Source organism: Colius striatus, chromosome 12 (assembly GCF_028858725.1).
Source record: "Colius striatus isolate bColStr4 chromosome 12, bColStr4.1.hap1, whole genome shotgun sequence".
Lineage (NCBI taxonomy): Eukaryota > Metazoa > Chordata > Aves > Coliiformes > Coliidae > Colius > Colius striatus.
Genome location: NC_084770.1, coordinates 16,283,987 through 16,309,109, shown reverse-complemented (window position 1 = coordinate 16,309,109; position 25,123 = coordinate 16,283,987). Strand labels below are relative to the sequence as shown.

The 25,123-nt window shown below is 43.5% G+C and overlaps 1 protein-coding gene across 2 annotated transcripts; it reads left to right on the top strand.

Moving 5' to 3' along the window:
- Positions 1-206: 206 nt before the first annotated feature.
- MFN1 (mitofusin 1) lies at positions 207-25,039 on the top strand. Of its 2 annotated transcripts, none has more exons than XM_062005408.1 (18): positions 207-314; positions 846-967; positions 1,721-1,856; positions 4,870-5,032; positions 5,673-5,797; positions 7,348-7,456; positions 10,513-10,620; positions 11,271-11,424; positions 11,554-11,621; positions 16,341-16,462; positions 17,941-18,067; positions 18,823-18,927; positions 19,723-19,825; positions 20,761-20,990; positions 21,452-21,607; positions 22,126-22,322; positions 22,828-22,962; positions 23,628-25,039. In XM_062005408.1, exons 2-18 carry the CDS (start codon positions 853-855, stop codon positions 23,695-23,697), a joined length of 2,223 nt encoding a protein of 740 aa, XP_061861392.1. In that variant the 5' UTR covers positions 207-314; positions 846-852; the 3' UTR covers positions 23,698-25,039. The 2 variants fall into 2 exon arrangements, with proteins under 2 accessions (XP_061861392.1, XP_061861393.1); XM_062005409.1 differs by lacking the exon at positions 207-314 and adding an exon at positions 333-662.
- The last annotated feature ends 84 nt before the right edge of the window (positions 25,040-25,123 follow it).

Here is a 25,123-nt window from a genome sequence, read left to right as displayed (position 1 = left end):
GAGCCGCCCGTCCCGCCGCTGTGCCCGGGGCCGAGGGGCAGCGGCCGGGACGCGGCTGCGTCCCAGCCCAGGCCCTTCTCCGGGGCGCGGCGGGGCCGCTCCGCCTCTGCCCGCGACCACTATGGCACCCGCGGCCCGCCGCCGCTCCTCGGGCCCGCAGTAAAAATGGCGGCCGTCCCGTGTGTCCCCCCCGCCCCGGGCGGATGCGGGGCGAGGCGGAAGCGGAAGGGATGTCCGCCCCCGTCCGGCGGCGGCGGGCCAGGAGGAGGCGGCGGCGGTGGCGACGGCCCCGCCAGCGGCGCGGCGGTTGGCAGGTAACGGCGGAGCGAGCCGGGCTCCGGGAGCGACGGCCTCGGTCCCATTCCTGCCCGCGGGCCGCCCGCGGCCTCAGCGCGAGCCCTGCCCTCGCGCCCTGGCCGTTCCTCAGCGACGGGCGATGGCGGCGGCGCCTCCCCCGGCCGGCGGCGTGGGCAGGGCCTGTTGGGCGGCCGAGGGCAGCCACGGGCCCGTCCCCGCTGGGCCGAGAGGACAGGGCTGACCTCCGAGCGGTGGCGACGTTGGGAGCCGCGTTTTTGAGGAAAAGTCTCGTATGTCGAGGACGAACCGCACCAAAGCAGTTTAAACCCGCCCCCGAGCTTCGTGAGCTGCCGTCGGCGCGTGTGGTGAGGGGAAGGGATAAGAGTTTGTTAGGGCTGCAAAAGCAGCGTCAGCTGAGCTGACTGGCGTTCATCGTGGCTCAGGGTTTTGGTTTGGGCTTGTTTGAAGTGGCTGGGTGAGGAGTGTGTGACTTTTCATGTAGATGGGTGTACCGAGTGTTTGGTCACTTTCATGTAATTTCCTTGCAGGTGCATAATGGCAGAAGCTACGGCCTCTCCTCTGAAGCACTTTGTGCTGGCTAAAAAGACAATCACTGCCATCTTTGACCAGCTGCTGGACTATGTCACTGAGGGAGCAACTTTTGTGGAAGGTTAGTTTTCATCTTAAGGGGCTCATGTGTGGCTTTGAATGCCTTTCGCAGCAGCAGGTATATGGTACATACCAGCGTGCCGTGTGTGTAAGCACAGACCTTCAGAAGCACTCTCATTTCTTGGGTTAGCAGGAATGCCTATGATGGATGCTAAAATGAAAAGCTGATTGTATCACTTGAGCTGGTAGCCTCACCTTCTTTCCATGAGGATTAAAGCTTATCTACTCCAGCATTTATAGTCCTGTTGCGGTTTCTTTTGCACTGAAGAAAGGGCAAACAGGTTCTCCCATTATTCAGCAGGAAAGCAGATCAAGATGATGCAATGCAAAGAGCCGCTGGTTGCATCCTCAGGAATGTCAGCAACGTGGAGGTGTATGTGTCACACGGGGTCGGTTTCTCATCACCCCAGCAAACTCTTTAGGGAGAAGACAGCGTAGAGGTGCCAGCTTTCCTTTCTGGAGGAAATGGTTGTCACAAAGAGCGGGACACAGCAGCACAGCAGCTTGTGTTCCCAGCCTGGTTGTTGAATCCAGCAGTTGGATTGTTGATTCATCTGGACCGAGTTATGTTAGAATTTCACAAGTGCTCGTGGTAGAGTGTCAGATGACAAGGGCTAATATCACTGTCTGCAGTGAGGTTTTGTTTGTTTTATTTTCATACACAGATCTTTGTTGTCAGGTGAAGTGCTGTTATCTTGGAGCACATGCTCTGTGTGTGATTACTTTCATCTTGTTATTATTTTTCTATGTGTAGCAACATACAGGAACCCAGAGCTCGGACATATAGCAACAGAAGATGAACTTGCAAAAATACAGGCATATAAAAATAAGTTAGCAGTCATCGGGGAGGTGCTGTCACGGAGACACATGAAAGTGGCATTTTTTGGCAGGTAATGAATGGATTTACCAAAAAACACTTAATCTTTTATTTTCTCTTGCAGGGCTTAGTGTCTCTACTTCTAATTTAAGAGCACTGGAATTAGTGCTTCGTTGGAGAATTGTTATTTGAATTATAATACATAAAATTGTGTTCATTCTTAGCTAATTGATGCTGAGTATTTTGATGCCATCTTTCCTATGGATTAATTATGTGTGTCTTGTTATATATGTTTCATTGATAAATTTGGTAAAATAATTATCCTGTATAGCTTCATTATTTGACCTAGGAAAGTCTGAATTTCTCATCATCTTCTCTAGAATGTAATTTCTTTTTTAACACAGTGGTTTTGTTTTTTGTTGGAACTGTTTGTGTTTGATCACGAGTGTTGACAAACTGAACTTTGAGCTATTTAATGTTTCTATGTATAAGCAACTGAAGAAAAATAGACAATTGGAAACAAGTGCCTTGTTGGTTGTATCACTCATTAATGTTTATAGATAGGTAAAGGGTGAGTGTTAGTAGGATGGAGCCAGGCTCAGTGATGTCCAATGACAGGACAAGGGGCAACAGGTACAAGATGGAACATCAGAGGTTCCAAAGAAACACAAGGAAAATTTTCTTCACTCTTCAGGTGAGGGAGCACTGGAACAGACTGCTTGGATGGGTTGTGGAGACTCCTTCTCTGGAGACATTCAAAACCCACCTGGACAAGTTCTTGTGTGACCTTCTCTAGGTGATCCTGCTCTGGCAGGGGCTTTGGACTGGATGATCTTTCGAGATCCCTTCCAGCCTTTAAGATTCTGTGATCAGTCTTGATAGATCTGTGTGTTGATTGTAAGGGGTAACAGTAGCAATGTTGTCCTGCATGGCTTACAGGTCAGTCTGACTGAACCTATGATGTTCTGCTTTCCTGAGTCACTGATTAGGAAAGTTCTAGTTCACATTCCTTAGTGGTATTACTACAGACTAAGTGTCAAGCCTTTGACATATTTAGGTAGCATTTCCAAAGTTACAAATTAATTAAATTCACTTTGATTCTAAAAAAAAAGAGATCTGTTTTCAATATTAGAAAATGTTTAACTTTGGTCAACTTGGGATCATCTCAGCTAGATTTTGGTTTTGGTTTATATTTACATCAGGAAAAAAGTTTAAAATAAAGATGTTTGTTCTACCTGAAAAGTGTTACTGCAGATGTATTCTAAAGAGGTGCTGTTGAGTGTAGGGAGGAAAGCACAGAGGTTTGGTATCTGAAGTTTTCAGTGAGAAATTTTGATGGTATCTTACCACTTGCAGTAGATGTCTGCATTCCAAACATTGAGCCATTCTGTTGCTATAAAGTTTGGAATGTGTAAATGATGAAGATCTGTCATACCAAGTGTGAAGCCAGATATAAAATAGTAAAATTCTTCTAAAAGGTTGCAGTTCCAGTGCTTTCAGATGCTTTTATGCACCTGATTAATCCAGTCTGTTAGTCCACTTTGCTTCAGGAGGATTGATTTTTCTGTGCTTAAATTTAGTTGTCTGGTTACATAGTTGTTTTTTTTTTTTCTGAAGGATAAATCTTCATAGTGTAGTTCTAAAAGTTCTGTAATAATATTGGAAAAGATATGTACAGCAGTGGCCTTACCTTCACTTTGCTAAAAAGAGTTCAGCTATTTAAAGAAAAACAATAAAAGGATTAGGGATAAAGAAATCAGTTATATCTCAGCCTCAATATTTTACAGAGTTAGAAGTTGAATACGTTTACAAGCTGTGAGGTGTGATAAAAGTTGCTTTTGCAAAGGGCAGAAGTTCAGAGAACTTTCTCCTTCTGCCATTTTGAATAAAGTTTTAAACTGTTGTACAGGGACCACTGAACTTTTTCTGGATGAATTAACTCAAAACAAGAGTTACACTCTATGTAACTTTATACTGTTGTGTAATGGTTAAACCTCAGATATTTATGGGTGAGGGGTTAGTGCAAAGTAGAGCATTGCTGAGAGCTTCAAGTTCTTACAGAATCTTGAGTTAACAATCAGTTCATTTTATTCAACAGGGCTTTGGTTAATTTAGCTACCCCTTCCTTCTGAAAAAAGGACAAGACTAGGGTCCTTTATTAAAGACAGCATTTGCATTGTAAGGCCCATGCACAAGAAATAAATCTGACCTGTTTTGCACATTTCACATCTTACTCTAGGAATCTTCTGTCAGTTGAGATTATCATTCGTTAAGTTCTTCCAAGTTGTCATTGGTGGCTGTGCTGAGAATTCTCAGACAGCAATGCTTTGGAGCGTATCTGAAGGCAATAGTACAACGATGGCCCTTTTGTAGCTCTTCTCATGACAGGAAGGCTTCATCAGAACCAGCAGTTCCTTTCTGACTGGCAGATGAGGTATTTCTCTACAGACAGGTTGCTGATGTGCTGATTGCTGAGGTGGTAATTTTATGAACATTGGAAGGAGTCACTATTGATTACCACCATAGAGGGTGATCCTTCCCTGCCTGTCATGTGGCATTCTCCTTGTGTCCTCTTCCAGTATCCCTAGGATTGCTGTGGCTGTGCTGTGAGCAGCAATGTAGTTTCAGTCTTTTTTTTTTTTCTGCAGGAACTCCAGGGCTGGCCCAAAGGAGAGGGCAGGCTGTGCCCTTAGGTGGGATGGTGTGCTTTGATTTCACAGTGCTTTCAGTTGATTTAAGGCAACTTTTTATGCTGCTTTTTGTCTAGCAAAGTTGAGCCAGTATCTTTCACAAATTGCTTACACAGGTTGAGTTATGCCAGGTAAAGCCTACTTACCAGTGCAGGTTGGGCTTGTTGGGAAATTGTTTTTCTTGCTTGGATAGGCAATGAAGATTTTTGGAATTATTATTCAGATAAACTTTTCCTTCAATCTCTCATCTTTTCTGGTACTGGCTTGAAGTTCTGTCACCTGAAACAGGTTGCAGTGTGTGTGTCTGATGCAATTAAATAAGGGTGCGTTCAGTTCAAGACAAAGGTGTTTAATGCTGTACCGTGCTCTAAGTGCTTTTGTTTTCTGTCCCTCCAGAACGAGCAGTGGGAAAAGTTCAGTCATTAATGCAATGCTGTGGGATAAGGTGCTTCCTAGTGGGATTGGCCATACAACTAACTGCTTTCTCAGCGTGGAGGGGACAGATGGAGATAAGGCTTATCTCATGACAGAAGGATCAGACGAAAAGAAGAGTGTCAAGGTATGTTTTTGGAATTATTAATGATAATTTTCACAGTAACTATTTCTCAAAGTATCTGTCTTGTAACAAGCATTTCAAGTCCAAGTATACAAATATACTCTTATAGAAAAGGATAAGAGTAACTCATTCTGCATCTTTATGTAGGAGTAACTAGTCACATGGTATACTCTGCAGGTTTTTTTTGGATATTTCAGAGAAACAACTACTGTGTATCTCACTGTAGCATAGCATATGTTGAGTGATTTCTTTTTATAGGACCGAGAGTAAGTTCTGTTACTTATTAAGGATGTGGAGTGGCTTTATGGTGCTCAGCTTATTGAACTGCTCACACTGATGTGTAAAACCTCAGGGGCAAATTCATGGTGACTCTCAATATCACACACTCCAGCTCTGTAGAGAATACCACTCTGTGGCTCCAAAGAAATTCCTGTCTGAGTTTCAAAGCACAACTTGTTCTTTAGATGCTGGTGAGGTTTAAGAGCTTAAAAAAATACTAAAATTGCAAATATTCCCCAGAAGGAAGCATGAACTCTGTTATCCTCTTCAAGATAGGTCCTGTCCAGGTTCACTTGAGAACTTAGATTGGCTTGCAGACTTGTTTGTGGTGCATAGTATAGTCATGTTTGTCTTCTCTTTATAGACAGTCAATCAGCTTGCTCATGCACTTCACATGGATAAAGATTTGAAAGCTGGCTGTCTTGTCCATGTCTTTTGGCCCAAGTCAAAATGTGCCCTGCTGAGAGATGATTTGGTTTTGGTGGACAGGTATGTTTTCTGTTTTAGCCAATGTTTTCTTAAACAAATTAGCCTTTTTGGTTGTTAGGTTGCAAAAGTGTTTAAAGGCTTCTTTTTTTTTTTTTTGAGAGAGAGAGAGAGAGAGTTTGTTCTTTTGAATATACTGCTGGCTGTCATCACCCCACTGAATTTGTCTTTGTAACAGTTGGAACAGAGAAGTGTCTTGTGATTGAGCTGAATGAGGGAACAGCTTTTGGCTGAGGATACTTCTACAAACAGTATGCAAATGTGAACAAATTTGTTGCAGCAACAACCTTTTGCCCATCTCCTGTCTAAATGCTTCCTACCGATCATGTGAAGTGTAAACTACCTGGACTTCAATTTTAAAACCTTCTGATAAGAATTGTGGTGCCTCCAGATCAAATTAATGGATGACCTCAAACTACTGTGATTCTATTGGCTGTATGTGCCTGTATCTTGGGCTGGCATTTCCTACTGCTTATCTTTTTTGTTTAAACTTAAAGCATTCTGAAAGCTGTTGCTTTGCCCATGTCTCACACCCACATTCCTGCCCACTGAAGTGTGACCTGCTAGTATTTTTTTCAAACTATCAGACAACCTATACATAACGTGTGAATTGACATAGGTTGAATTTGAGAAGAATTCACTCAACTATGAGTGAATTTTTAAGTATGATTTCTTCATATCCAGCAAAAGCACACCCAGAGTGTACTCGGATCCATTGTAGTGCTTTGTGTTGCATCTCTGATCTTGCACCTGTTGAAGTTCCTGTGAGTTTGTCATTATTTTTTGGCTGCAAACTCAAGTCCTGTGTTAATCATGGAGAAAGCCAGCCCAGCCTATGGGGAGCTGGTTGGTTTGATGCAATGCTGGACTTGTGAGCTTGTGCACTTGTGCTGTGGGGCACGAGTATACTGGAAGCTCACAAAGATCCTTGCATGGCTGTGATATGAGACATGATTTGATCTGCACAGTCTTGATTGCTAAAGGTGAAATGTAAAGGGAAAAGAAAACAGCCTAGATTCTGAGGGAACTTGTACCTGGAGGAGAAAATCATCTTTGGACTGTTAAATAGAGAAAATGTGAACCAGCAATAGTTGAGCTGTTGCAAAAACGGCCTAACGCTCATGTTCCACTTTTTTTTTTTAAGCTGACAGCACTACATTTTTTACTTAATTTAGTGTCTGATGAAACCTGTGCACAGCTTGCATGGCATATCACTGAAAGCAGTAGGCCTTCATTACTGGAAAAGTATAACAACTGTCCTTTTTGGTTAAGATCTGAAATTTGGGATATGGGTAGGAGGAGCATTCTGTGCGACTGCCTGGGTTTCTGATGCCTGACACTTCTTGGTAATTATGATCTGCATATTTATTCATTAGAAACTGCATTGTAGAATGAGAAAATGCTTCCGTGAGTGAGTAACTGGTAAATACTAAATGATAATTGGCTTTTCTTTGCTTTTCCTCAGCCTAATGGCAATCTCACTCTATCAGTTTATAAAAATCAAATGCTCCTTTGCTGTGTAAAAGCAAGCTTGTGGGTTTTCTTCTCAACAGCCCTGGCACAGATGTCACTACAGAGCTGGACAGCTGGATTGACAAATTCTGCTTAGATGCTGACGTATTTGTCTTGGTTGCCAATTCTGAATCGACTCTGATGAACACGGTATGATGTCCACATTACTGCTTCATTTAAATATCCAGCAGTTCCATAACTGAAATGGCTTCTCTTAAATCTTCACTGAACCTCCCATGAATCGTTGCACTTGTGATCAGGATTTGAGAATTGGAGGCAAGAAGGAACATCTACCCTTCACTAAGGAAAGGAGAAGCAAGTTTCTTATCAGCTTTACTTAGTCTGACTTGAGCATCACATTTGTCTTTCCCTTCTCAGTTTCTTTTTTTATAAATGGGTGATTTTGACAGTGTCAATATTTGCTAGTTGAAGACACCTGTGTTACCAGAGAAACAAACTATGGGGTATTTCATATCCAGAAGTTCAGTAAAACACACAAAGTAGGTTAATGAGGTTGGATTTCTGTCATTCCTCGTGTGTATTTGTCTCAGAAGAGGATGAATTCCCTACATACACCTTATGTTGAGGACCAGTGCTACATGTTGCCCTCACTGGACTCTTTCTTCTGAAGGAGTTACTAGCAATAAGCGTTCATGGTGCATGGTTCTGTGAGAACTGAAGATGTCTAAACACCTTTATTCTATAAAGTTTTGTGTCAAGAAAGGGAAGACTTCTGTATACCTTTCAGCCTAAACATTGCATGACTGGTAGAAGGAGAACGTGCAAGGTGGCTGAAGGAGCTGTTGTGATAATAAAAACTGAAAATGAAAGCAGGTCTCTGGGATTTTGAGTAAGTTAAGTATTGTGAATGCACACAATGTAAACAAAAGGTTTCTGAGTTATTAGAATTTTGTCTGCCAGAGTGTAGTATAATGCTACTGAGAAATCCCTTGGAAGATTTTTCTTAAGCCTACTGTAGACAAATAAAATGTTCTCTTTGTTCTGAGCATCGTTCTGACATGCAATGTCTGAACTTTCTAATTATTGAGGCAGGTTTTCATACCATAAAGAACTGAATGTACAAGGACAGTTAGAATACTGTGGTAGAAATCCGAGAAGAACATAACATGAGTTTAAAAACACTGCATTCCATCTTCTGAGCCACATCCACAAACATTCAAATACAAGAGAGATGTGATTTAAAAGGGGGGGAAAAAAGGAAATCCTGACAACATCCAAGGCAAAGAGAGGATTTGGCACAACTATGGCTTTATCTTCTCTGTTATTTCACATCAGGGACATTTTTTGGCTTTTAGTATGGAGGGAACCTACAAGTTTCTTCCATTATAAGCAAATAATAATTGGTTTTGTATGTTTTTTAATTAAAAGAGAAGAAGAAAAAACCTGGATTTCAGGGAATATCTCTTTACTATGTAGAAACATGGAAACAACAGGGACCTGTGTGCCAGATTTCAGTTAAATGTAATGAAGTAACAAAGACCAAATTTGATTTGGTTCTCTCATTTGCTCAAGAAAAGGAACTATTAAAACCAATCTGACTGAGATAATAAATCTGCCTGTACATCTACTGGAAGATTCTGTTAATTTAGTATTTGTCTGATCCTAAACAGTCAGTCACAGAAGTGCTACTCTGCTTTTTAATGGGATTTTTGATCAGTCTTTGTTTCTTATTGGACATGTCTGAAAGCTGCTATCTAGAAGTAGGTTGGTCTTGCAATTGGTTTCAAGCATTGAAGTCTTGCTGAGGGTTTTTGGTTGCCATGCCTTTAAATCCTTGCTTACACTAAGCACCTTGTAATTACTAGAATGTGGAAATCACCAGTGTGCCGGGTGTGTATTCGAGGGAAAAGAGGTAGATCTTTAATTGTGATTGAGGCTTTGGCTCAGTAAACAGCTCACTCTTATTTTTTTCAGGCCAGCAGACACAAATGCAATTGCCTTTAACTTTGTGTAACTGGTTTAAAACCTTTTCATTTTGCTTTGCATTATGGCACATGATACTTTCTTTATTTGCCCAAGTTGATCCTTCAGGTAAAGCACATAATAACTGTTCTTGTGCTCCTTTGGCATTATTTTTGCCTCTTACCATAACAGCTTTGAGGTTACTTAGCAGCTGCTACACAACCACAGCTTTTTGAACATGAACATGATTTGTGTAATAAACCCTCCTAAATTCTCTTCAGACAACAAAGTTCTGGTTTCTGCAACAGTAATCTTGTTTACATATACTTACTCCTGGCTGGTGGAGACTTGTATCTCAAGTGTTGTGTCCAGAATACGTGGTGGTGTCCTGCTGCAGACTCTGAAAGCTTATGGCAGCACACAGATCTCTTCTGTATGAGCTGTGCTTACTGGGAATTGGCTCCATCACAGCTTACCCATTATGTCTATGAAAGCAGCAATGCTGGCTGGTAGGTCTGGTCAAGGGACTCAAATATGGTTGCAGTTACCTGCCTGTCTTGCTTTTAAAATGAAAATATCCAGCAGTGACTTTTTTCCTGTGGCTCAAGCCCTACATCCTCCTATAGGAAATGTAACTTACCTGTACTACCAGCTGACGCTGCCTAGTTGAAGATTATAGTCAGAGTGTGTTTTTCTGGACATTAAAGCAGATTTGGCAGGGAAAACAAAGGAACGTCTTGGTAGTTCAAGTAAGGAAGACTTTTAGCCAGGCATCTCTCTTAACAAAACAACTTGAGCAGATATGGTCATGTTTTGTGTGTTCTTTTTCCCTTCTTCTCTTTCCACACAATATTTTGAGTGTCACAATTGCAAACAAATTCAGTAGAGGCTAGAAATGTCAAAGGAGATGAGGTTTTGTGTCAGTAAAAGTGAAAGAAGGAGGGGGGAAAAAAATCAGTGACTGATGTGGTAGATTTATAGAAAAATAGACTTTCTTTTCCAGTGTTCTCTAAATTATTTGGTTTGGACGTTTTCTTAGTTTGTACCTATTTTTAGAGAAGCTTTCAGTGACCTTGGCTTTTAGCATTGGCATTGATTTTAAGTCACTGGATGCCTTCTGAATGTTAGTAAGCCTTTCTCTTTGTGTTGGATATCTGGGTTTTAATGGTAATGACTTTAATAAACTTTTAAAAAGCTGGATTAACTTCAGGACATGTTGCAGAAGAATGCATGACTCTGGTTTGGATGTCTGAGGAGTTTTCTGTTTGTGCTTTAATTCTTAGGAGAAACATTTTTTCCATAAAGTGAACGAACGACTTTCCAAGCCAAACATCTTCATCTTGAATAATAGATGGGATGCCTCTGCATCAGAACCAGAATATATGGAAGATGTGAGTGACCTCCTGTCTCTTCTTTGAGTTGATTGGGGTTTTTTTAAATAGATCTAAAAAGAAAATGCCTCCCCATGCACAAAGGCAGGCTAAATTGTCTAGGTGATACAGTTATTGGTATGAAAACACCAGCTTTATCTTAGTCACAAAAGGATAAGTTATTAGGTCAGACAAATGGAAATAACTTATTCCTTGTTCAGAGCAAAAAGTAGCCTTCAATTCAAAATATGCAGGCAGGTAACAGAAATGGGAAGCTTGTTTAGAAGCTTTTTCCTCCACTGTTCTTCTTGTTTTAAATCTTCTTTGTATTGCCTTTTATCTCTGTATTGGTGTGGCAGTCTGAGGGTACAGATGATCTGTATGTATATGTCACCGTGTGCTTCAGATCTTCCCAACAGCATCTACCCTGCAGTCATCTGCTTATTTCTCTCTATATGGCTAAGTGGTTACCCCAGTAACTAGTTGAGATCTCTTGACTTCATAAATACAGGCCCTTGTCGAAGAAAGTATTGTTGCTTCCAGGGCTGTAGATATGGGTAAGAGCAGCTGCTACATCAGTAGGATTAGAAAGCATCTGTTTCTGATGTTCTGATGTTTGATGACCGCTTAATTTTGGCCTTTTTCTCATGGGCTTTTTCCCTTTCCTTTAGGTGCGTAGGCAGCACATGGAGCGCTGTCTGACGTTTCTAGTTGATGAGCTCAAAGTTATTGATCCTGTAGAAGCCAGGAACCGCATCTTTTTCGTTTCAGCAAAAGAAGTTCTGAGTGCCAGGAGGCAGAGGGCCCAAGGAATGCCAGAGGGCGGTGTGTAGGAGCTCTTGCTTTTCCTCAAATACAGAAAAATACCTTAGTGCCTGATAAACAAACCCCTTTAAGATACAGTCAGTGCTGGGAGGTGTTGCTCTACCCCTTACGGTCTGTTCTGGTTTGCAGGTGGAGCTCTGGCTGAAGGATTTCAAACGAGATTCCAGGAATTTCAGCATTTTGAACAGATATTTGAGGTATTTATGATGGCCTTTTCAGGTTCTACTACTTAATGCAAAGGGAGATTTTGCTTATGCTTAACTTAACTTTATTGAACATTGTCCATGTTAGCAAGTGGGGGAGCGTAAAGTATTCAAAGCACCTGACAGCTTTTCCTTACTGTGGCTTCTGTTCATCTCTTCTGACCTTGAGTAGCAGCTTGTTGTTGGAAAGAAGTGTTGTTCAGCAGAACTCTTAGCATGTGCTGTGAGATCTCTGTACCAATATAGTCTATATAAAAAGAGATTATGCTCTTAGGAAGGTGTGTATCACTTACAACCATGAACTGGTGAAATATTTGCTGTTTTGTAAGCCTTGTTTTGTTTTGAACTTGTAGCTTTGTAATTAGTCATTGTAACTTGGAAAACAAATAGTGAGAGGTCCTGTTTCACCTGTGTAAATCTAAATATTTACTTGCATTTTTCAAGCCAGAGTTTTGAAATTATCACCATTATTTACCTCTTAGCTCTGGTACTCTGAATGTTAACACTACTTTAGCGTCCTTACTGCTGTACAGAATCCATCCTCAACCTGAGGAGTTTACAGTTGGAGTTTACAGTTCCTTCAGAAGTAGGACTGACTGGACAATCAAGTCATTTCTTTGTGACAGGAGCCATTTGTCTCACTGAATTGGATTTCTCTGATTAATTAAAGCCATTCTTGGCTGTCTCAAGGAGGCATCATGGATATGCCTCAATGGTTTTGTGTGCTGTGTATCAGCATATCTCATGGAGCAGAAGCCTGAACGGTCTGACTGCTCTTTGTATACAGCCCAAGGTGGCTCTTGCATGCCTGAAGCAGTAATTAATTCTTTGTTTGCTACATTTTAAAAAAGCAATCTGCCTCTGAAAAGTATTTCTTCTCTCATAACAACAAACTCATTTAACCTTACCATTGCATAACTCAGTTTTACTGTGTGTAGATCAAAAAGGTGTTAAAATAACAGCTTGATTCAGTCTTGTATAAGGAAGAAAATGTCAGACTGGAGTTTAAATTGAATCCTTATCCAAACTCTATGACAGATGGCTGAGTTGTTGAAGTGATTGGTTCAGAACACTGGCAGGGCCCGAGTCCATGAGGCATGGCATTTCTTGCTTGTGTCACCCCTTTGTAGCCAAACATGGTTTTGTTTGTAAGTTTTGCCCTCAGAATTACAGTAGGAAGCTTTTAACCTGTAGGAAAAAAAGTAGAAATGAAGCTTCTAAAACAGTTACTGGCTTAATATATTTTGCCATGTACTGTACCCAAAGCTTTTTGGCAAAACCTGTTATAATTGTCTTATAATTTGACAAAACCTGTTATAAATTGAGGTGAGCACTCATCAGTTAGGATATGTTAAGATTAAGATGGATGTGTGGCATTAAATGATGCAATGCTGTGAGTGCTCAGCACATCTGTAAATCAGATATTGTAGTCTCACGTTGGCCACCAAAATGAGAAGTACCCATCACAAGGACACAACCATCACAAGATTGTTTGACAGAGTCTGGGACAAAAAGCGATTCTGTGACAGCACTGAATGGCCTTAAAACAACTTTTTTTCTTCTTTCGCATTTTCTGTTTCACCTTGTGACTCCAACAGTGAGAGTGGATTCTGTGGTGTTTTTCCCTGCTCAGCCATGTTTCATCCTGAAATGGCAGGGAATGCCTTTCAATGGGAGTGTGATCACAACACTTAAAAAGCATGACAGGATGTGCTAAATTAAGGTTGCCAAAGCAATTTAAATCTGGAGTGTCTGATGTTGGAGCCTCTTTCACATTCAGGTTTTGTGGACAATTTCCCCAGTTATAATGGCATTTTATTTGCTTTTAAAGCAAGGCTGATACTTAAATGATTCCCTCAGTCTGAAATCTTCAGATTTGATACTCAAATTACCATCACTGGAGCTGGTGAAGTATCTGACATTGCATACACTTGGCATCAGTTGTGTTTACCAGCACTAGGCTATACCAGCTTATCTATTAATAAAGAATATTGTACATCAGATAGAATTTTTCTGTGTTCAGCTTGGGAACAAAATCCTACTTGATACCATGCTTTATGTGCTGCTAGACCAAGTTCAGATGCTGCACAGCTGTGAATGCAGCCTGGGCACTTCTGGCTAATGTGCTTTGCATTTACTCTGTTTCCTGACGGAGGAGCTACAAGTCCCAGGACTGTTGTATTACACTCCAGTCTTTAAAAAGGAAGGCATGAGAGTGCAGATGCTTCTGTCTTCCAAACACTGACTCCTTGCCTGCCTCAGCCTGTCTGTCTTGTCTTTACCTCCTTGTCCCTGTTCAGATGCCTTGTTCAGACTTTCCAAACATCTCTGGTGCTCTTTTGTCCAGTTGACATCTCTAAGCTATCTTCTCGCTTCACTTAACAATCCATCCACATGTCCCACATTCCCACTGCCTATATCTGCTGGGTTTGCTCCTCCTGGAATCTCCCACCCTGCTTTTGTCTTTCCTAAAAGTGAACTCTGCTTCCTCTTTCACACGTGGGCTGAGAAGAGGAACTGTTACTTCTGCAGCATTTCCACATTGCTGATTTTAGTATCTGTTCCCTGATGGGGAGATGTCTTTATCCCAGGACTGACAGAAGCTCAGTACAGCTAGGATCTTTAAAAAAGCCTGGAAACAGCCCATCAGTGCTGTTTGTTGTGGCATGGGGAAACTGTGGACCACTTTTGAAAGATTTGTAGCTATGTTTATGTAGACTTTTGTGTGAGGACAGAAGACATTCCAAAAATAGATATAAAGGGTTTAACTAGCCTGTGCTTTGCAGGAAAAGTTGCTGAAAGGAAACCCAGTCCAGATTGTACTAGAAACACTTGTAAGCAGTGGTGAAATTAAGGTTTTAGCTTTAAAAAGTGATGTTACTACGTATGTCAGCTGTGTTACAAGAAAGGAAAGATGTGCATCCTTAAGGGAAAGGGTTGAATTAGTGGATCCATTCTGAATGTCTATTCTGTGGAAAATCAGAAAGTAATCTGTGCATCTGTCTTCTGAAATTGTACAGTGAGATACACAGAAATGCCTTGTGGGACAGCAAAGAAGGGCATGCACAGTGCACCATGTGCAGTAATTCTTAGTCGGTATTTGACACAACCCCAAACCCTGTTGTGCCTCAGGCTGTGTTTCCCAAGTTTCATCACAAAATGGGGAACAGAAATGGTGGAGGGGGGGGGGAGTAGAGGAGGGAGGCAGAGCAAAATAGTCATTCTGGCTATACGTTGGAGTGAATAACAGCCTGAATTAGTAGTTACAGCAGAATCCTTCCCAAACTGCACAGGAGTGTAAGAGGCTGTGTGCTTACAGACTGTCTTGCCATTGGAAGTGGGATGAAAGGTAACTGGATGTGGTTACACTGTTGAAATGTACCTTTTCTTTTTGTTTTGATCAACACTTATTTACAGACTAACAGCAAAACTGCTGCTGTCTCCCTCTTAACTTTCCCAGTCGTTTAACTAACCTTTGTGTTTTTCCTAGTGCTCTAACTTGGATTTTCTGGTTGTGTTGTGAGTGCCTGTCATCCTTTTACCTGCGGCATCCTAATGCTGGGAAGCCTCTTTCCTCTGTCTCTAGTCTAGCTCTTACAATGTGCTGATATTTGTGAAACTCTGGCCTTTCATTGCTGATTTCTAGATCTGCTTCATCGAGGAACAGGGAATACGTTTTATCCATTTTGTTTGGTTTGTTTCAATCTATGATTTTTAGATAGCTGAAAGCTCTTATTGCAGCGGAAGCTGAGCTCACAGGCAAGTCTTTTAAAAGCAGCCTCATCCTGTTTGTGCTATGAAAGGGGCATCCATGGATGGGGGACAATTTTAACACCACCCCCCCCCCAGATCTGGTGTAAGGAAACTAGCTGCTTTCTTCTCCTCAGACACAGGAGATGTTGCCACTTTGTGGTGACTTAGTGCAGGTTGAATTCTGACAGCACTGAATTGGCTACATAACTCAGGCTGTGCAGTTCCTTGAAAAAAGTCCAGGTCCTAATTTATGGCTCATGACAATTGATTTGCTTTTGCCCCATTGAACATTTGTGTGTCTCTTCAGTGAGAGTCCTGTAGTTTATGTACAGGATTGAAGACTGATTAGAAATTGTATCTTTAGGGCATTCTCTACTCATTCATTCAACACTTCAATAATCTGCTTATAAGTTCCCATTTTAAGGACTATTTAACAACGTTGGTTTAGTCCTGTGGGATAATCCTTGTTGTTCCTAGTTGTATATCTTGTTCCTGGATGGTCAGTATTGACACCAGCGTGCCAGGTTTTATTGACAGAAGTGCTTCTTGAAGCTAAGAATACGTATTGCAACAAAGCAAACTCAAGCCAGGCAATATGGCCAGCATTCATGTTAGACATTTCTCATTTCAAAGAGGTAGTTTGGAGTGTTTTCCCAAGAGCCAGGTTTACCTCACATATTCATTTGAGTTCTTTTTTCTTTACATTATTAATTTCTTTTAAAGAGAATAAAAACCTATGCACATTACTGGGAGTGACCGTGAAGGTACAGATTTGCTGCCACACACTCATTTGATGTTTTAGTTCTGTTGTCTTTTAATTTCTGTGTACCTTTCTCCCTTTTCATTTCCTATTGGTTTAAGTTCATGGTCAAATGAGCAGCATGTGCTTTCTGACAGTGAAATTCCTGAATGTGTTGGCATGGAATTGCAGTAATGTGTTGTGGCTTGGGCCCCTCGCAGGAGTGTATCTCGCAGTCAGCCGTGAAAACCAAGTTTGAGCAGCACACTATCAGAGCTAAACAGATAATAGACACTGTGAAAGACATTATGGACGCCATAAACGTAGCAGCAGCAGAGAAAAGGTAGGTTGGTTGGAGGGCTTCTTGCCTTTGCTCTCTCCGGATCCTCTGAAGAGCCATTTCTGGGCTGGTGATTTCCTTGGGCCATTATGGACTTTAAAAATCACTTTCTCCTTTGGTAAGAGCTGGAGAATTTGTCTGGTGTGTCACCCTTCCTACTGTTCACTTGCAGTGCTCAGTCTTGTCCTTGCTCTGTGACTCCCATACAGGGACCTTGGTTTGCTTTGTTTTTGTTTGCTTCTGACTTACAGTTTCAAAAGCAGGCTGTGGGCTTTCAAGTCTTTTTTCAAAACCCTTTGAAATTCTGAGCTTTTCCAGCTCTGTCTAGTTTGAGCCCCCTTTGCCTGGCTTTTGTTAACAATAACACTGAGAAAGTAAATGGGAGGATATAGACGCTTCAATCTGCAAGTGGTTAGAATACTGTGAGAGATGAGAAGAGCTCAGGCTCACAGAGGCTTGGTCTCTGGCCCTTTCCAGATTGTATCCTTAAAATACCTCTGTTCTCTTTGCTCATGTAATCCTTTGAGTGCTGATGCTAGCAGCCCATCTCCCCTCTCTGATACTTTCATATATTCTTTGAGGTTTACATATGTATGGGGATTGTTTTCCCTCACTTTTGTTGCTCCCTCTTGTCTCTCTTGTACACAGTGAACTTGCTGTCATGTTTAATCCTTTCCCTCCATCTCCTTTCTGTCTCTGTTAACAGTCTGTCTGTGTATATTCAGCAGCCTTCCCTGTGCCTGTCAAACACACTCATCTCGCTGAGCACACCACCTTTCCCAGACTGCGTGTTTACGCACTCACTTGTCTCACGTTGTCAGAGCCCCTGAAAACATGCTGGGAAATGGTTGAAAAGATTCTGATATTCTCCTCCTTTCTGTCAGTTGACCTGCTAAAACCTGGGTAGTGACTCCTCTTAATCTGAATTGCTGTTTGAGGTTTCTGCTGGCTCTCCAAGATAGAACTACTCTAGAGCCTAAGCAATTTTTACTTAAATGGTTGGTCGAGGACTTCTGCAGAGAGTTGTTTGTGACACAGCTTCTGCTGCCTGCCCTTTCCTTTGCGGTGCAGGGTGATGGTTTGGATGGTGCAGGTGAGCAGCAGTAGGACAGTTGCATTGGATTTATCCCTTTTCTTTCTTTTTTGTTTTAAATCAGGACAGCCTAAGTATTCAATGCCCCTGATTCCCCACACCTCTGGTTTATTTTGTTGTAATTATGGCCAGTGGCAACAATTCCCCAGTTCCCAAATGCTCTTTTTGTGAATCTGCCAGAGCCCAGATATGAGTTATGTTCCATCAGTGTGGCCTGTAAGTGGAGGCACACTGGAGTGGTTCTGAAGCAGAGCCTCTGCTTTGTTCAGCCAATGTCACTGTGGCTGCTCAGTAAACCCTCGGGGAGGTGGTCCGTGCCCGTCCCAGGGCTTGTTCCGTGTCTGAGTGAATCCCTGTTGGTGATGGTGGTTCCCTCCTGGCCTGGCAGGGTCCATTCCATGGAGGAGAGGGAGGATCAGAAGGATCGCTTGGACTTTGTTCGGAACCAGCTGAACCTGCTGACGGAAGATACGAAGGAAAAAATCAAACGTGTTACTGAGGAAGTAGAAAACAAGGTAAGGACAGAGAACTGCTGGAGAGGGGCCAGCGCAGAGCCAAGGGGATTGGGGCACTGGAGCATCTTCCTTATGCAGAAAGGCTGTGGGAACTGGGGCTGTTCAGCCTGGAGAAGGAGGAGAGGCCTCTTTAATATTAACAAGACTTCAGTTGAGGGGGAACCTTATCAAGGTGTATGTCAAGAGAATGGAGTGACACTTTTCCCGTAGTGCCCAGTGACAGGACAAGGGGTAATGGACAACAGCTGGAACACGAAAAGTTCCACTTAAACGTAAGGAAAAACTTCTTAACTGTTCAGGTGAGGGAGCCCTGGCACAGGCTGCCCAGAGAGGATGTGGAGGCTCCTTCTCTAGAGGTTTCCAAACCCACTTGGACACGTTCCTGTGCCCCCCGATGGAGGGGAACCTGCTTGAGCAGGGGGTTGTGCTGGATGAGCTATGGAGAAGGATGAGCCTTCCCACCCCCACCGTCCTCTAGTTTTGTAATGGCAGTGTGAAAAACCTCCCAGATCCAACTGTTGTCTCTGCAAGGCAACTCCTTTAGGTGCCCACCCATTGTATGAAGGATGTTGGAAATGTCTCCTATATTGCCTTTTCTAATACAAAAACAACAACCCTAAACTCTCCACCTTGAAATGGCAATCCTGAGTGTCAGGGACCGAGCTGTATGCTGTAGCACTGAATGCAGGAGCCTGAATTCACTCTGACTGGCACAGGCAGGAGAAACATATTCTGGATTTGCTGCCTTCTTCCAGGTCTCCTGTGCCATGACTGATGAGATCTGCCGACTGTCGGTTTTAGTGGATGAATTTTATTCAGATTTTCACCCTTCTCCTCAGGTTTTGAAGCTCTACAAGACAGTGAGTTTTCTTGCTTTTGGCCTGGCTTTTTTCAACTTCTGTGTTCTCATCACCTGTGTAGCATTTTATGTGACACTGTTTAAGCATGGCAGGACCTTTGCATCATGCCAAATGCGTATCTTGTTTACTTTAAACTGCAGAAGGTTGAAAATATTTTCAGATTTGTTTTTGGAGGGAAATGAGCTTTTATTTCAAGTGTATTAGTTTTTACTAATTAGTTTTTACTAAACTGTATTAGTTTCTATTTCAACTTCACTGTTCAGGTGAGGGAGCAGTGGCACAGGCTGCCCAGAGGGGTTGTGGAGTCTCCTTCCTTGGAGGTCTTCAAGACCCGTCTGGACGTGTTCCTATGCGAGCTGATCTAGGTGACCCTGCTTCTGCAGGGGGTTGGACTAGATGCTCCCTAAAGGTCTCTTCCAACCCCTACCATTCTATGATTCTATGTATTTGACTACAGTGGCTGCTGAAACTCTGAATTCAGAGCCAGCCCAGTTTGTAGTCTTTACTTCTAGGAAATAAGAATGTTACATAAACAATTTGCAGTACTCCTCAAATGAAAGCTATCCAAACTTTTCCATATGCCTTTTAGTGATTACAATCCTAGAGCAATCTCTGCTGTGTCCCTTTCATCAGGTTTACAGTCACAGTGTGCCATTTAAAACCATGGTGTTTCCATGGTAACGTTCTTCTCCCTGTTAATACAAGTGTTTAGTATTTAACGTATCTCTGTTCTCTAGAGTGTAATTGATGACCTAAATATAAATTGGTGAGCATATATTCTTTATAAAACTTCAGGAACTGAACAAACACATAGAGGATGGTTTGGGAAAGAACCTGGCTGATCGTTGCTCCAGTGAAGTCAATCAGTCGATGCATCAGTCGCAGCAGGAGATCATTGGTAAGATGAGGAAGGAGGAATGTGAAGGACTTTTGTTTAGAGGAAGACAACTTGAGAAAACTTGCTTTTCAAAGGTGGATTTTCTGATCACCACTTAATGTTAGCACTATAAAATGATAAAGGAAAAGCCATCCTAGATCAAGACTGAGTGTCAGTTCAGCTCAGTAGCCTGTCTTGGATGTCGACCAGTAACTGATGCTTGGAGAGAAGGATAAATGAAGCAGGGTAAATACAGTGATCTCTCCTCAGTTTAGGGGAGCCAAGATACTGCATCTGCGTTAATGGCTTAAGTAGTAGTGCACATGTCCTCTGGGAATTTGTCTAATCCTTTTACAAACCTATTTAAACTTCTGGCTTCCACAACTGATACAGGAGACACACCCATTATTAGACAGTGTTTCTGCAGTGTAATCCTCTCCCTCAGTCCCTCCACATTCCGAGTGCTAAACAGGATAGTTTCATAAAGTGTCTATGTCCTCCATTTTTTCTTTATAGTAAGCAGTAACTTTACTGCATGTCCATATCTCTCCTTTCTTCATCTGTTTCTGGTAGTAAAAGACTCAGAGCAAGATGACGGAGTTAAGTGCTGCTTCTGTCATGCAGTCATGTTGCCTTTTCTGCACAGCACTGCAGAACTACTGCAGAAACCAACTTTTTCTTAGTGCACCCTCACCTTTTGAGTGTTGATAGAGGTCTTTCTGTTAATGTGACCATTTTTTTCCAGTGATGCTTTCTCTCCGAGCTGCATTTGCCTGACTTTTCTTTTAACAATGCACTAACTTGGCAGCTCTGCTATGATTCCTGCTGCTCAAATGCCCCCTGATTTTACAAACAAGTCAGTTGTAGCTCCCAAAGCTGTTCAGCAGTGCAAGGATGCCCTGTGAGTATGCTATAAAGCTTTTCATGTTAACTCATCTTTACCGTTTCATTTCTAGAAAACCTGAAACCGTTGTTGCCTTCTGGTGCTCAGAATCAGCTCCACTTGCTAATTCCATGCAGGAAGTTTGACCTTAGCTATGATCTAAACTGTCACAGCCTGTGTGCGGATTTTCAGGAGGATATCATGTTCCACTTCTCCTTGGGATGGACTTCGCTTGTGAACCGTTTCTTGGGCCCTAAACAAGCTCAGAGGGTACTGTTAGGACTGGCAGATCCAAACTTCCAAGTGAGTGTTTCAGAGCTGAGGCTGGTATTTCAAGTGCCTTGTTCTATCCTCACGAGCATCTGATTTTTCCTGTGTTTGCCTTTACTATTTACGTGCTTGCTGCTCCCTTCCCTTAGTCCCTTTGTGTGAAGTATTTTTGGTGAGGGTTGTTTTTCTTGGATTATATTCAGGGTTAGAATAGAACAAAAAAAACCCCTTTCCTAAACTTGCTGCAGCTGTTACCCAAGTTCTTGTTTTCCTTTGGATGGAACCTTTTGGGTCCCTTTTGTAACTTTTGGGTCCTCAGGGCAGAGCCAAACCTGCCACTGCTCATGAGGAGCGCTGATGGCAGCATTCACATCCTGTGCTGAAGAGTTTCCTTTAAGCAAATCAAACCCTGAGTATATGGAAATAAACCCAACCCAGTCTGTTGTGTGTTCCTTAGTGCTTCTTACTCAGGCTGCCCTGTTCCACTCTTGTAGATCCCTCGTCCCTTAGCTGCCACCCCGTCAGCCGCGGGCCTTCCCACCACAGCTCCAGACAACGTGTCGCACGATGATTTCATGGTGCCCTTGGTAATGACTTTGGCCTCACTGACATCACGGACCTCCATGAGCATCATCATTGTTGGAGGAGTGGCAAGTAGCATTGGCAGCATGCACTGGGCTGGGAGTGATGGCAAAGATGCAGCTGCCCTTTCCCCTTTGGGTGCAACACAGCATGTGGACGTAGTAACGCTGGGCTGGGCTGGCACCTGCAGTACACTGGGTACCCCCAGTCTGTTTGTAGTGAGGAAATGGGTCCAGTTACCCTGACCATGGCTGGACATACTCTCTGTGCCATACGTTTGTTTAGTCTCTGAATTCACTGATGGTTTGATGGTGCCTCATGCAGTTTGGGTTCAGTGGGAGCTTTGCTTTCTCCTCCCTCCTCCATTAAAAGCAGCAGGGCTGCTATAACTGCACCCTCTCTGTGCCACTGGGGTACCAGCTCATTTGAAGAGAGTTGTATTGCTCTGCAAAGCTAATATGGAAACTAGCTGTTCTCTTCAGCTAATCTGCTGAAAGGGCTGTGAAGATGACTAAAAAAATGGGTGCCATTAGATTTTATTCTGTGAGGCAACTTGCTTAAGTTAACAAAGAATCCTCTCTTTCAGATTTGGAAAACAGTGGGCTGGAAACTCATCTCCTTTTCCCTAAGCATGTATGGGCTGTTGTATCTTTACGAGAGACTCACCTGGACCACCAAAGCAAAAGAGAGAGCTTTCAAGCAGCAGTTTGTGAACTATGCGACTGAGAAGCTGCAGATGATTGTCAGTCTGACCAGTGCCAACTGCAGCCATCAGGTGCAGCAGTGAGTACCTTCTGCTGTTCCCCTCTCACCAACCACAGCGTGGGACAATCTGTGTGTGTCACTGTGTGTGTTGCTGTGTGTTTTAGAGGAGTCTGAATTCCCACCTGACCATGTAAATACGTCTATGTGTGTGTGTGTGCTGGAGTTAGTCTGGAGATGTAGACTCTGTGTCCAGCACCTTTCTTCCAACACTGGGAGTTGGCAGAGTTCTGGTAGAGGCTGAATTGATCTGCCTGGAGGTCAGCACTGATCAGCCCCTGTCACTGCAGTACTGTGGTGGTTCTGCCTGGAAGGCTGTAACGGGCACAGCCAGCCCTGGCCCTTCTGCACTGCAGAGGAGGAGCTTCAGAGCCTTTTGGAACTCTTCATTGTCTGTTTCCCAAATACTTTTCCACCTGACTCCGCAAGACAAGGTCTGGGTGATGTCACTTTACACGCTGTGGCACGTGTTCCTGCTGAGTCCTGACTCCTGTAAACAGTGATTACAAACTTGTTTTCCCTCTAGGGAGATGGCCACCACCTTTGCTCGGCTCTGTCAGCAGGTGGATATTACTCAGAAGAACCTGGAAAATGAAATTGCCAGGCTCTCCAAAGAAATAGATCAGCTGGAGAACATTCAGAGCAGCTCCAAGCATCTAAGGTGAGTCGGGTGGGACTGGCCACAGCACATTCAAGGTGTGGTGTGTGTTGTGGCTGCCCAGGTGAAAGGAGGCAGGCAGGGCAGGATGGTGTGCAGCAATCCCTCTTAGCCAGAGCTGTTCAGTCCCAAGTAAAGCAAAGTTAAATAAATGTGTGCATCTACCTGGGTGAATGGACACAGCTCCAGAAATACTCAGATGTGTCTGTATTATACGGATGAGATGGTTTCCTCAGGAGTGTCCACCTGCTGTAGGTGAGTCAGGCTGGCACCTGCCCAGAGCCCTCCCCGCACGAGAGGAGCTGTGCACTGGCCTGTGCCTTTTCTTTTTGTACCAGTAGTGAGTGTTCACGGAAGAGAAACTCCAGCCGTTGATGGTGTAGGGACCTGGGAGCAGGATCAGCCTTAAATTCATGTTCTTTCAGTGGGGTGGAGGTGGAGCCGCAGCCCAGGGCCCTCCCCGCAGGAGGGGCTTGAGCCGGGACAGTCCCGGGCGGATGCGCCTGGCGGGGCCCTGGGGGAAGGGCAGAGGCTCCAAGCAGAGCCCGGCTTTAGGTTTGTTTTACGCGGTGAGTTTCAAGAGTAGAAGTTAGACTTTGGTGTTGATTCTGCCTCCTCGGCGGTGTTACTGCACTGCAGTGAAGCCCCTGCTTTTCTTTGTTTTGCAGAAATAAAGCCATTCACCTTGAGAATGAACTAGATCGCTTTACCAAGCATTTTCTTCAAAAGAGCAAATAAGTCATCCCTGGTAACTTTCCTGCTGATCCTTTGTAGGACAAGGTAGAAGTTTTACAGATAACACTTCTCCTCTGTGGAGTCACATGAAATAATTTATATTTTAAATGCTACTTTGATTACAATCATTCATTATTGTAAAACTTGGACTCTGATGGTGAACCAATCTGAAGAGCTGTGGTACTCTGAGTGTTATGTTTGTTTTGCAGATTTGGGGTTAAAAATTATCTTTACACACTAAATTTCTTTGGGCACTTGACAATAAAAGCCCCACTCGGTATCAGTTCTCGTTAGTGTCGAGCAGGGCCAGTCTCACTTCCTGGCACCCAGGAGTTGATGCAGGGAGGGAGTTGTGACCCTCAGCATTGGTGCCCGAGTGCAGCTGCTTGTCCCTGTGTGCCTGGGTGGGGAAAGGACTCGAGTTGTCTGGAAAGCAGGTGAAAGTGTCTTGGGCAGCAGTTGCTCCAGTGGAGGTGAAGGGTAATGGTAAAGCACGGTGTGCTCACCCGTGAAAGGCTTGTTTCCCTTTGGGCTGCCACCCCGAGCCAAGGTGGCTTCGAGGAAGTAAAAACAAACCTTCCAAGGAGCTTGTCAGATTTGTCACAGGTGCTGAAGTACAGGGGAGAGAACAGGGCTGGAACCCAAGCCCCGTGGAGCTGTGGGGGAGGTCACTGGCCGCAGCCAGGCCCCGGACTCGCCGTTCGCAGGGTGGGGGCAGCGCTGGGGCTGGGCCGGGCCGTTGTTCCTCAGGCAGTACCCGCAGCGAGCCCCCGGCTGTGCTGTAGCCCCGGGCTCTGCTCACCTCACTCACCTCCAGCAACTAAAAGCCTCTGTCAAAAGAAAAGGTTCCTGCTGATGCCATCTGCATCACTTCGCATCTGCTTTTTTTCTACCTAGACTTTTTAAGCATTTTAAGAGACAAAAGCTTTTCAGAATATTTATATATTTTTATGGAATGTTACCACGAGTGAATGAAATCCTCACCTGAGCTGGGGGAGCTGCCACTCCACCAAGGGCTATCTTAAAACTGATTCAAAAGCTGATGCTGGAGGCAGTTGATTATTTAAAGAGCACTGTTTTCACCATCATGTGTGTTGGTGTTTGTTTCTGACTGTGGTGTTTCTGGCACGTGTGGCTCCATGGGAACTGTCCTTAGCAGGGTGGGGGGGCTCAAGGGTGTGTGGGGAAACTGTAAAATAAGGAGCAGCAGCCTGGGTTTCTTGTGTATGAGGTTGCAGATCTGTACAAGTGCTCTCATTCTGGAGCATTTTTATGGACATTGTATCAAGATAAAACTTTACATGCACGTGTTCTACAGTTATTTATTAAAAAACTGCGCCCTCTTCCCTCGGGTAAGTTCTTTGGCAGCTGCACCAGGAGCAGCTCCCACACAGCAACACACATCCAGCCCCGGGGAGGGGGGAACTGT

Bases quoted from the DNA above. Each gene is read 5' to 3' on its own strand.
- MFN1 (XM_062005408.1), top strand. From the start codon at position 853: ATGGCAGAAGCTACGGCCTCTCCTCTGAAGCACTTTGTGCTGGCTAAA. The intron at 11,425-11,553 runs GTGTGTAGGAGC...TCTGGTTTGCAG, and splicing joins CCAAGGAATGCCAGAGGGCG to GTGGAGCTCTGGCTGAAGGA. The intron at 18,928-19,722 runs GTGAGTTTTCTT...ATAAAACTTCAG, and splicing joins TTTTGAAGCTCTACAAGACA to GAACTGAACAAACACATAGA.